The sequence below is a fragment of the Prunus persica genome, chromosome G8 (assembly GCF_000346465.2).
Source record: "Prunus persica cultivar Lovell chromosome G8, Prunus_persica_NCBIv2, whole genome shotgun sequence".
Taxonomy (NCBI): domain Eukaryota; kingdom Viridiplantae; phylum Streptophyta; class Magnoliopsida; order Rosales; family Rosaceae; genus Prunus; species Prunus persica.
In genome coordinates, this window is record NC_034016.1 from 13,385,312 (window position 1) to 13,398,146 (window position 12,835).

Here is a 12,835-nt window from a genome sequence, read left to right on the forward strand (position 1 = left end):
TTCAATATGGTTTGCAACTGGAAACAATTAGGGCAATCAGGTGGGGAAAAAGCATCTTCTTTCCCATTTTAATTTAGGAAACAAATTTAATAAATACATGATTGAACCTCAATTCTAGAATTCCCCAATGATCATCGTCACACTTACGAAAATACATAATGTTTCCAGCCAATATCACAAACATTTCACAAAGTTACAACAGGTATAAGCTCTCTCTTACCCTTGCCCAATCCGAAGAATTTGCGTCCCAGCAGCGCACTAGAATAGAAGCTTTAACGACCAAATGTACAGCCCTTGACCAACCATTTAAGGATGAATTTGGTGTTTAAATACAAGCAGCTCTACATGCAGCGTGGGAATAAGGTTTGCCCCACATACCCACCAGCCATCGCCCTTCTCACGTTGGACTCAAACATCTTCGGGTTATCCCTTAGAACGGCTGCTGCATCATGATTAAGGGGATCTTCATAATTGGGTTGCTGCAAGCAGAAGAATAAGTTGTGATTACAGAGACTTGCCAAGTTGTGAGAATCAACTTGTGAAAGAATAATCAATACCGTAAAAAGATGAAATAGTCCATATATTATAGTGTTGATATTCAAAACAGGTTTCCAATCTTCTCTTAGAATGTTGAGGCAGACATTTCCTTCCAAGTCAATATTAGGATGGTAGACCTGTAAGTTGAAAATACCGTTAAGATGACTTTTATACATGCAAGAGAACAAGTAGGAACTTCAACTAGAAAAGCACCATGTTTAGCAAATAGGGCATGCTAGTGTACCTTTGTCTTGCACTTGACCTTTGGCGCCTCATGAGGGTAGACAGGAGAAACTTGAAACGTGAACATAAATGTGCCACCTCTGTGATCAAAGATACTGAGTTAAGCACTTAAAACTCTCAAACCAAAACTTACTGCACTCCTCCCCGAAAAAAGTATAAGTAATCATAATAAAACTAAGTGATCAAAACAAGAAAATGAAAGGATAAGAAGTTAACACCTATCTAATTTAAGAAAGCAGATCCCTATACTAGCACCCCGTAATTTTCATGTCTTAGAAGACTTTCTTAGTTGATACATGCTTAGAAGACGCAAGATGCTCCGAGAAGTTGAAGCTTTAATGTTCAAAATATTTTTGAATGGAAATAACCATTAAGGTGCATATCTTACTTAATAGCATACCAACTACGAGGCATGCGTTTTGCATAACATAAACACTTACAAATAATATCCTTCATCAGGGCAAACAGTAACCTCAAAGTTCATCAAGTCGTCTTTGCCATTGGGAAATGATATGGTACATGTTTTTTGTAGGTTCAGCTCACTGATATCTACAATATGAGAACAGTAGAAAAAGTAAGAACAAAAGGCTATATCTATAACCTCTTTTTTTTCACTAGTCTTATATTTTAGTTTCTCTTGGAGAATTATGTTCATTTGTCTGGAAAGAGTGCTTTCGAGTTCTGACATCAATTCCAATAAGAAAGTTACCCATCCAAGCCTCTGCAATTTTGCATCCAAAAGTAAAGAATACAAAACTAAAAGCTGAAGAAGCATGCCTCAGCAAGTTTCATTCATGCATAGTATGTGAGTTGTCAAAAACTTTAACATGAGCATGTTGCATATTATAATCCAAAAGTATTAAGTAACGAATAGCTAGAATGTCAATGAAGTTAAAAATGAAAAAAATTATTATGTTTTAACCAAATTTGAACAACGAGATACTACGTCCAATAGAACCTTTTTTTATTTCAAAATTTGTGATGGAATACCTCTGTGAAGACGTAATTCTCCTGCACTTTGCTTCTTAACAGGTGGTTTTCCATTGGCATTTGCTGCAATCTCCCTCTGCCTTTCCTTCACTTTAAATAGCTTAATCATGTTTCCTACAATACAACATCAAGATAAATATACATGCACCTCACAGAGAAGTTCCAGATTTGAGATTTGGCGTCTTAATTAATATATAGGAATATATTTCAGGGTGTTTCAGACATATAATGTTAAATATTTTACTAAGATAATACCATGGTTCAAATTGTCAGATTAAAGTCCAACGATTAATAAAATGTACTATTTATTTACATGCTCTAAGCCTCTGTGACTTTACAGGTTGGATTTTTATCCAAGGATTTCAAGCATGGTAGGTGTATAATTGAAATACATAATGATATGTGTTGAAGACTCTTCTATATTTTATATACATCGTGATTGAAATAACATGCGAAGTATTATAGCTCTGCCATTGACCAAGCTAAACTTGTCGCTTTCTTGACTTTAGTATGGAATGCTATGTGATATTCAGCTTCTTTTCAACCTATTTACATTCATAGATATGCTCGCATCAATAAGCACACTCACGGACATGAACTTCACAACAACCAAAAGATCGTTGCTTGAGTTCAGCAATCCTAGGGTAATAAACCAGATCCTACTATTAAAGTAACCAACAAACAGAGAATACACGCATGTGCATAAGCCAGAACAGCCAGTGATCTGAAGCAATATATATGGAACCAAAAACCCATTATAACCGAGCCCAAGTCCTAACCTTTTTTATGTAACAACAAAAAAATATACACCAATACTCATCAAGGGGTCAGAGGTTTCTACAAATATTACTTCTTGAGACTAAAAATACATTCTTTTTCTAAAACAATACAATTCAAAACAACAACAAATAAGACCATACCGCTGAGTCTAAAGGCTCTCCTCGATTGGAAGCTTGGGTTCAACTGTTGGATTCACCAAACCAGCGAAAACGATTGAGGATTTTACCTAAAAACAAAACCCAGAAGCTCAAAACACAAAATTTAAATTCTTAAATCAAATTAACTTTAGACTCAAATAAATAGCTCTCCAACCGCGCGTTTATCAACCCAAAACACCCGATCAATCAAAAGGGCTCAAAATCAATCAAACAAGAAGTCAAAAACCAATAATTTATACCCATAATAAAACATATATGTGTGCGCTAAGCTTAAACCCAGGATCAGATTACTATTCTTATATATAGTCCATAAGAAGCCATGAGCTTTGCGATCATTGAAACGAAACTTACCTGCTGAAGCACAGTGAAGGTCTCTGCAGCGAGAGAGAGCGAGCAGAGCGAAGCTGAAAAGGAATCTGAAAGGGCAAAAGCGTGTGAGATTCAGAGAGTGTTCTTGTTTATACAAACGTGGGGGCCCTGGTAGCCTCGCTTTCTTTGTTTTTATAATTTATTTTTACTTTCCTTACTTTGTTTGGACTCTCTCTACCGCCCTGCGTCAATTATCGTCATCACTGCTTTCCGATAGGGACACGGCTTTGTGATCTGTTGGAATGCATATGGGCTTATTATTACAAGCGAGCGAACTAATGGCGTCGCGCCACGAGGCCCACGACAATATTTGAAGGTAAATTCGGTAAAGGGCAAAACGGTAAAAATTCTCATAATTCCAAATTGTCCGTAACTTCTGCATCCGAGGTTATGTGTTTGAGGTTGGTGGTGGAAGGTGGTGATTGGGTCTATCGGTTGGTTAGGGGAGGAGTAGGAGGGTTGTTTGGAAGGTTTTTTTTTATTTTTTATACAAGTGATATTGAGAAAGGAGAATCGAATCTAGGAAATCATATGCAAGGGTAAATGTTTTCAACCAATTATCAAATGTAAGGTAAATGATACCCTTAACCACTTGAACTGCAAGTTCCTAGCTTTGGAAGGATTTTGTTTTTTTCTTTTCTTTTTTGTGTTTACGTTTTTATGTTATTTTTGTTTTATAAATTTAGTTTTGATATTTCCAATGTTTGATATAAAAATTTAGTCTATAAGGAGTCCACTTCACTCCAAAAAAAATGAGATTTATACTTGCCAAGTCGGTAATTAACATATGTACTAACGGATCAATTTATCGACTTTAGAAGTTTGTGTATGAATTTTTAAATTATCAACAATTCATGTATGACTGTAAAAGGTGAGTAATAATTGTATGGCACGTTTTACTTATTAAGGATGCATATTGAAATGATTTCAATTCATGTTTCTCTTCTGTTTACTCACACAAGAGTATTAGAATGATTTTATGGCATGCTTACTAATCCATAATTGGGTGTGTTTACTAATCAGGGAATTTGAATTTGAATCAGGAATTGAATTCCAATTATGGATGATTCATGCGTTTACTTCACATTAAAGAATTAAAAAGTAAGTGGGGCCTACACAAAATTAGGAATTCAATTCCTAATTTTGAAGGAATTCAATTCTTGAGTGGGAAGTGGTATTTTAATTCATGGAGAACTAACCCATTAAGAATCCATCTCTTTTATCCATTATATCGTCACACAATTTTTAAAATTCTAAATTTGTCATCTACTTTAACACAACAACGAGGATATTTTAGTAATTAGTACCACTTCTACTCCAATTCCATATGGTTTAGTAAACAACTTTAATAGGAATTCGAAATCTACCTCTCCTCAATCTATATGATTTAGTAAACAACTTAAATAGGAATCCGGAATCTAATTCTCCTCAATCCAACTCCTCCATAATTCAGTTCCTCCTAATCTGATTACGAATTAATAAACATGTCATAGGAGAAATTAGATTGAGGAGGAATTAGAATATGGATTCCCATTGAATTTGTTTACTAAATTATTTGGGATCGGAGTAGGAAAATGGTTTGATTTTCTGTAAGTTATTTAGTAAATTCACTTAAATCAGAATTGAAACCAGTTCGATTACTAAATGCCCTTTTTGTTGGGTTAAAGTGAATGACAATTTTGAATTTCTTTATTATTATATGAGGATATAATGGATAAAAATGATGAACTCTTGATGGGTTGGTTATTTAAGAATTAGGATATCACCTCACAGCGAAGAGTCCAATTCTTCCCAAATCAAAAGTTGAATTCTTGATTTTGTATGGACCCCACCCGCATTTTTATTCTTTTATGTGAAGTAAACACATGAGTAATATGTAATTAGAATCCAACTCCTTATTCTAATTTTGATTACGGAAACACACCCTTAATTCATGACTTCACATGTATTTACTACCATATGGCCCCGTTTGGTTCATGGAAAATGAGGCTTGAGTATGAGAAATCAATTGCTTTTCCATATTTGGTAAGTTTAGGCATGAGAATTGGTTGCGTGGCATATGAGAGAGTAGGGGAAAAAGTGAAACCCTCCTCCCCCCCTCCCCCTCCCCTTGAGTTTTGTTTTCCTCCTCATAGGAAAGTTTGGGAAAATTAGCCAATAGTAAATGCACATTTTTTATGACCATTTTGGCCCTCATTAACAATTTAGAATTACAATATAGCATTAAATGTATTCTTTTTTTTTTATTTGATTTCATATGGGTATAGTTGAAAAATTAAACAAACTTTGTTTTATATTCCTATACAAACCAAATATGTGAAAGGAAAGAAAGTGGCATTTCCTGGTTACTTTCTGAGGATTACCAAACATGGGAAATCTTCCATTTCCCATCCCTTGGGAACAATATGGGAAATTATTTTCCATCAAATCTTTTCCGCAAACTAAACAGGGCCTATAAGGAATAAAAAAAATCATGCGGGTTCCATGTTAAAATTCGTAATCGAATACCCTTAAAATCAAGAATGAGATCAACTAGGGGAGCAGTTGATACGATTCCCATTACTTGATTTCCTATGTAAGGCATGTTTATGTATCAGTAATATAGGTATGGAAAGAAAATGAATGATTTCTATTTTTGACTTCCTTCCCTTTTACTTGCAATCAGGAATGAAAAAATACATGGGTCACACCTCAAAATCCGTAATTACATCCCCTCAAAACCAATAATCGAATCAACTTACTACCTTCCAAAAATACCCTTATCACTTTACAATAATTCCAAAACACCCTAAAGTTTGAAAAAAAATTCAATGGCTATTTAATAATCACTGTTGAAAAAAAGCACAGTTTTTATCTTTTTCACCTTGGTTGCTAGTCTCTATTTGTCTTGTTATGATTCTTATTACTATGTCATATTTGTTTTTTCTTCTATTATATTATGTATATTATTATATACTAGTTTTTTCATCACTCGCCATATAGTTTCTTATATTATACATTAGTTATAAAATAAAGTTTTGTATATTTTCTTTTTTACAAGTTACTTGGGTGAAAAATATATATTTATATGTGTAGGGCATTTTAATAATCAAATTAGTTTAAGTTTTGATTAATGAGAATTAGTAAACAATAACAATGAGATTCAACTTCATTTATGTGCTAATTCCATATAGTTAGTAAACAACTTAATTTGAATAATTCTTCTCATACCGATTCATTACTTTCCCAATTTCTAAATTCCCCGATCCCTTACTTCCACAATTTCTAATAAGTAAACAGTCCTTAAGAATTTCTCGAATCATGACTTTTCACAAGTCACGGCTATCGTTTGGGAAAATATGTCTCAAAGAAATATAAAATAAAGAAGGCAAATATAAGGGGAAAAAAATAATAAAGAAAAAAGAAAGAGGAGAAATTACGAGAAGTCAGCCAACCCCTCCACAGTGCAGAGTCCACTCTAGTTTTGCGATCTGAAGGAAGAAAGTCGAAGCAGCACTTCTCACAGGCGCATTTCTCCTCAGTCCCTCCCAAACCGAAACCATGCTGAAGCTCCTAAGTGTCCTCACCTTCCTAACCCTAACCCTCCCATTTCTCACCCACTCTTTCTCGCCGGACCACCCAACCGATCGCCGGATCCTCGTCTTGCTCGACGACCTCGCCCTCAAATCCTCGCACTCCTTGTTTTTCAAGTCCCTGCAATCTCGAGGCTTCGAGCTCGATTTCAAGCTCGCCGATGATCCCAAGATCTCCTTGCAGCGTTACGGCCTGTATAGCTATGACGCCTTGATTCTCTTTTCTCCTTCGGTCGATCGTAAGTCTCTCTCTTTTCGAAATGTTGTGTTGTGGAAAACGAAAACTTTGGTGAATTGAAATGGTTTTGGGAATTCAGATTGACTGTATTTATTTATGATTTCTGTTTTATCATGTGATATAGGGTTTGGAGGGTCCATTGACCTGGCTGCTATACTTGATTTTGTGGATAGCGGTCATGATTTGATCATTGCAGCTGATACCAATGCATCTGATTTGATCCGACAAATCGCAGTCGAGTGCGGAGTTGATTTTGATGAGGTTGGTTTAAGCATTGAAGCATTTCACTGGTTACTATATCAATTATCTGTTTTCAGTCTCCTTTTTAATATTCAGAATTTCCTTGAAGTTCACTGGTTACTATATCAATTATCTGTTTTCAGTCTCCTTTTTAATATTCAGAATTTCCTTGAAGTTGGTTTCTGTCCAGTATGCATGCATTGCTTCTTTAAATCTTCTACTACCAAGGAAAAAAAGGACATTTCTTTGAAGAATTAATCATTTGGGAATAACAGAAACAGCCATAATCACTAAAGTGCGTATCCATCTCAATGTATTACACTCATGTCTTTGTTACAACAAAGCCAATTCTAATGCAATTTAATTCAAAAGGGTTTGGATGAAATTATAATGCTTTATTGACAATTGCAGAATTATCATCATATCGTGTCATGAACTGTTGCTAGATGTGAGCTCTTTATGAATAACTTCTGATCTTTCTAGAGGTGTATTTTCTGCTGCTTCCTTAATGACAGAAAGAATGACTTCACTAAAATGAGCATATTGTCAATTGCTAGCTTCTGTCATTAAGGATACAATAATGCTCACAGACCACTGTCATACACTGCACTGATATGACTGTGAGGTTAGCAAAATCATTTTTGTTGAAATAGCTATTCTTTACATATGTTTTTCTACTCCTCTTATCTCATAGTATCTACAAGGTTTAATGACACTCAATATTCATATCCTTCCTTAGAATTCATACGTGTTTCTCTAGGTCATAGCTTTTCTTCCAGCATTTTGAGCTTGATTAAAGAACTGATGTTTTTGAGTATGTTATTCATAATGGGTACAGGATCCAGCGGCTGTGGTCATAGATCACACAAGCTATGCAGTTTCCGACACTGAAGGAGATCATACAGTTATTGCTAGTGATGATTTCATCAAGTCTGATGTAATTTTAGGAAGCAAGAAAATTGAGGTATCTATTCTTAACAATGTTAATATTTGTTGTCCAGTTGAATTATGTTAAATCTTGCTGATGTGTATTTCAATTGGTAGTATTTACAGAATATTGTTTCCAACTCAATTAATTTCGTGTATGAAGTGTTCTGAATTTGTAATTTCTCGTTCTCATTTCCTAATTTGCCTTTTGTTTCTACTACTTTTGCTCTTCCATCAACTTAAATGGGTACTGGCCTGGCTACAGGTCGTGACATTTTTCCTCAAGCCATTCATCATTTTTGTCCTATCCAATAATAGCTTAAGCAAAGTGTTTTGAGAATTTGTAACAGTTGCACTCAGAGACAATTCAATGCACACTATTAGTAAATGGTAGTGGTAATTATAGTCTTTGTCCCTGATATTGTTTATGTTGGTGCTTCTGCCACAGGCTCCTGTACTTTTCCAGGGGATTGGCCATACGGTGAATTCTGAAAATAGCCTGGTAAGATTTTTCAATTTTCCATTTTCAGTGCATTGCAAAACAAGAGAATGAACCTTTGTGCTAATTAAAGTTATTCAACTGTTATTGTTTTTCGGTTTTTATTTTAAAAAATTTAACCCTCACTTTTTCATGTAAATATGTGCATCATTTTAGGTTTTAAAAGTTCTCTCAGCTTCACCTTCAGCATATTCTGCTAACCCCAAAAGCAAGCTGTCAAATCCTCCTTCTCTCACTGGATCTGCTATATCTTTAGTTTCAGTTGTGCAGGTGTGTTAACTCTTCACTGCCTGTTTTCCTTTCCTCTTTTACTGCATTACTGTGTATATTATTTTTGTGATACATAGATGCTTTCCTCTGTTTATGTGTTTGTCTATGCTTTGTTTAGAAAATTCAAACTCATGGTTCTTTGTGATATGTAAATGATATTGAAGATATTGTTAATTATTTACAACTTACTATTTGTTTCATAATGTTTTCTTGAAGATAGTGTTAATTTTTTACCTCTCTCTTTCTTTCTGTGTCTATTTTTTTCCTGGAGGGAAACATAGGACTAATTGCTATAACATAATTACTCCAGAAAACTATTATAGAGCTTCTACTTTTTCTCATTACCACCTAGTATTATGTTCTGCTTCCTCTTTTGCCTATGACGCCAGTGACTTTTCTCTAAATCCTGCCCTAGCTTTTGGAAATGGATGTTTGGTCTTCAGTATCAGGATTTAGCTCCTTATTGTCTGGTTCTAAATGTTTACATTCATAAACATTACTAAATCAGTGAGTTCTTTGAGTGCAGAGATCTGTAAATGATATATATATATATATATTCTGTAACAGTTTTCATGTGTTTTTCTTGTCTATTTTGTAGGCAAGAAACAATGCTCGGGTTTTGATCTCTGGTTCATTAAGTTTGTTTAGCAATAGGTATGTGATGATTTCCTGTCAAATGAAGTTCTCTAATTTTTTGATTGTTTCCTCTGACAAGATTTGGTTCTCTTTTCAGGTTTTTCAGATCTAAGGTTCAGAAGGCTGGGAGCCCGAAGAAGTGAGTGATGCTATGAATTCTAATTTAATTTCTTTTCCATACATGTTTCAATTGATATTAGGGCATTTCCTGTTCTAACTGCCACATAATGTATTAACTTATATAATCAAAGAGGAAAAAGAACCTGTTAGTGGAGAATTGAGTTACAGCTTGCCTGTTGTCAGTTAACTAATAGCTATATATCTGATATGTTGAAATGGTCATGATGTAGTTTAGTTGGTAGTCACACATCTTTGAAAAGAAGATCCCAAGTTAACTGGTATATTGGGTATGATGAAAATTCAATTGTTGATTGGTTATAAACTAACAAAAGCTTGTAGGCTGTGCCGCCTATTTGGAAGTAGGGATGGCCTTTACAACTTATTGATGAGCTATGATTCATGCAGAGATTAGGCTGGACATTTAGACATCAATAGAAATATGGATGCTGGATAAATAAGGGCTCACAAGCAGTTTATAAGATATATTTTTTCCTAATGTAGCTGCACAAAATGACTGATGAATAAAATATGCATTTTTTAGTGCGTTTACTGTGCATACCTCTTAATACCACAGAAGACTTTCCTGTTTGGAAGAAGAAATTAATGAGAAACTTATTTTGTGATAACAGACATGAGAAATCAGCTAATGAGCAGTTTCTGACTGAACTTAGCAAATGGGTTTTCCACGAAAGAGGTCATCTCAAGGTGAGGCAAAAGTTATTATCTTGTCGTCCTGATATTATAATGTTTATTAATTAGGCTTGCACAAAAGTAAAAAAGGGGAAAAGTAAAAAAAACAGAGAAATAAGAGATGGTGGCCGGGTTAACTCATCTAATAGTTTCATTTTAGGTATTGCCAGGTTTCTTAAATGCTCACCTTATTAAACCATTTTGTTCTGTAGGCTGTGAATGTAAGACACCACAAAGTTGGGGAAGCAGATGAACCTGCAATTTACAGGATCAACGATGACTTGGTAATTTTTATTTATTTGTGGTGTTTATAAGACTCCCAAAAAGAGCAAAAAACTAAAGTTCTTGGCACCTGACACTGAAATCACAATTGAAGGAATATTCGGTGGAGATTTATGAATGGCATGGAAAAAGTTGGGAGCCATATGTTGCTGATGATGTTCAAGTGCAGTTTTATATGATGAGTCCCTATGTTCTGAAAACCTTATCGACTGATCAGAAGGTAATGCACGTTATTCCCTCCAGACTTGCTGTATTTCCTGTAGATTTTCTGTTGATACCCTTTCTGATTTTTGTTTTATTTTTTGTATTGCAGGGCAGTTATTTTACAGCATTTAAAGTTCCAGATGTTTACGGGGTGTTCCAGTTCAAGGTTGAGTACCAGAGGCTTGGCTACACAAGTTTATCCCTATCAAAGCAGGTAAGAAATGTACCTATTCATGGTGGAGATGCATCTATAACTTGTTAAGAGAAGATGTTGCTATTAAAAAAGGTTTATCTGTGTTTACCCTTAAACAGAAATACAGCAGTCTATTTATCAACGTTGAACCTTCTTGCATTAATTTTAATGGTGAGAAAAAAGAAAGAAAATAATGATTGTATAGTCTAACATACAACAACGAGCCACCCACCTATGTTTTATATTTAGTATGGAAGATGGCTGAGTTAAGACATTTTGTGTAGCACATAAAGCATTATAATCCTGTACCCAAAACTTTTTACTCTGACTAATTGTGCTACCTTTCATTTTGTATCATGCTTTGTGTATTTACGTTGGGCTTTTTTGTTTTCTTGTACTGTTCCTTTATCCACTACCTGAATGAAAACCATGGATATTGAATTGCAGATTCCTGTTCGGCCATTTAGACACAATGAATATGAAAGATTTATACCAGCAGCTTATCCCTATTATGGAGCAGCATTTTCTATGGTAACTCTATTTTGCTCTCTGTAATTGGTTATTAATATATTATACATGTATATAACGAGCTGCTTAGATGGGATCCCAGTTTGTAGGCTCCTTTGCCGTTCAAACGGCACTCCATGTTTTTTGTTATTTAACATTTTTTCTGTGTAACTTCTGCCCAACTCTCTCTTTTACTGTTTCCCAACTCTCTTTTAATGGTCTGAAGACGATCTCAGCTTTCTTGGCCCAGTCATTAGTGTATGTTCCATGACATAGGAAAGAAGCCCAAGATTCCCACCTTTTGGTGTCATAATTCAATGAGTATGATCTTCGCTTTACCGAAAATTACTTGGAAATATTCTGATAAAAAAATATTTTTGTTTGTGATGCAGATGGCAGGCTTCTTCATCTTCACGGTTGTCCACTTATACAGCAAGTAGCTATAGAACAATTTGTCAGGGAAGATGTACCGCGGGGACTAAGAGCTTAGGAATGGAGATTTTGATAGGCAATAGCATTACGCAGACTTTTCTATATTATAGGACAAATTATTTCGTTGAGGAACTGCAAATTATGCCAATCCTTTTTATTCATCCAGTTAATGGACACCATTATCTCCTAGGCCGCCACGGGCGTTTATACATTTAAAAGTTACTCTCGTGCCAAAAATGCCCGTCAGAGAGAAATGAGAAAACTGGTTGATTTATGGAGGCTGTAAAAGTGTTCTGAAAGATGGTTAATATCTGAAAATTCTATTTTATGATTGTGTTATTTTAGGTGGTACAAATGTGATTAGATGGGTCAACCGATTTACTGAAATATTTGCCCTTTTCAAACATCTAAGCAGTAAGAAAGTCGTTTACCGTTTGCTTTGATTTCAAAGTAATTGCAGTCTTAATTGGAGGTTTGCAGTGCATATAAAACGTGGTCAGCAAATGTGGTAAAGCAGCACTTTGATTCTGCCCCTTACAAGGAAAAATGAAGCTCCAGTAACTTATAATTTGCAACTGGATTAGTTTTAGTTTTAGTTTTCCTTTTCTTTGTATACCATTCCCCTTTTCTTTTGTTTAAATTTTGTCATGCTTCAATTGCAATAGCGGCAATTTGGTCCTTCCGTCGATATGATCTTCAACTTCAATTCATATAGGATCAAATGACCTAAAACTTCAATTCATACAGGATCAAATGACATTCGGGTACAAATTCATGGACTATTGCAATTGAAAATGAACCTCCAATTTTAAGAGAACGAACTAGCATTTTGCAGCATTCAAAAAATAATGCTAATCAGGTACTTTTTTTTATATGAAAATTATATAATTATAATTGAAACATTTTCTCTTTCTCACATCACATCTTACGTGTTGGTCAATTGAACTG

At 34.8% G+C, this 12,835-nt stretch overlaps 2 protein-coding genes across 3 annotated transcripts; one reads left to right on the plus strand and one right to left on the minus strand.

Annotated features, from left to right (window-relative positions):
* On the minus strand, window positions 28-3,191 carry LOC18768544 (NEDD8-conjugating enzyme Ubc12). The gene is made up of 7 exons (XM_007201300.2): window positions 3,060-3,191; window positions 2,691-2,776; window positions 1,771-1,884; window positions 1,221-1,329; window positions 782-860; window positions 558-674; window positions 28-479 (listed from the first exon to the last, which is right to left on the minus strand). The coding sequence occupies exons 3-7, from the start codon at window positions 1,877-1,879 to the stop codon at window positions 342-344; spliced, it is 552 nt and encodes a 183-aa protein (XP_007201362.1). The 5' UTR covers window positions 1,880-1,884; window positions 2,691-2,776; window positions 3,060-3,191; the 3' UTR covers window positions 28-341.
* LOC18767363 (dolichyl-diphosphooligosaccharide--protein glycosyltransferase 48 kDa subunit) lies at window positions 6,315-12,260 on the plus strand. Of its 2 annotated transcripts, XM_007200982.2 has the most exons (13): window positions 6,339-6,888; window positions 7,012-7,148; window positions 7,966-8,091; window positions 8,503-8,556; window positions 8,710-8,823; window positions 9,422-9,477; window positions 9,557-9,598; window positions 10,209-10,284; window positions 10,482-10,553; window positions 10,646-10,771; window positions 10,865-10,969; window positions 11,396-11,479; window positions 11,848-12,260. In XM_007200982.2, the coding sequence occupies exons 1-13, from the start codon at window positions 6,618-6,620 to the stop codon at window positions 11,893-11,895; spliced, it is 1,311 nt and encodes a 436-aa protein (XP_007201044.1). In that variant the 5' UTR covers window positions 6,339-6,617; the 3' UTR covers window positions 11,896-12,260. The 2 variants fall into 2 exon arrangements, with proteins under 2 accessions (XP_020426086.1, XP_007201044.1); XM_020570497.1 differs by having other exon boundaries at window positions 6,315-6,888; window positions 10,646-10,969.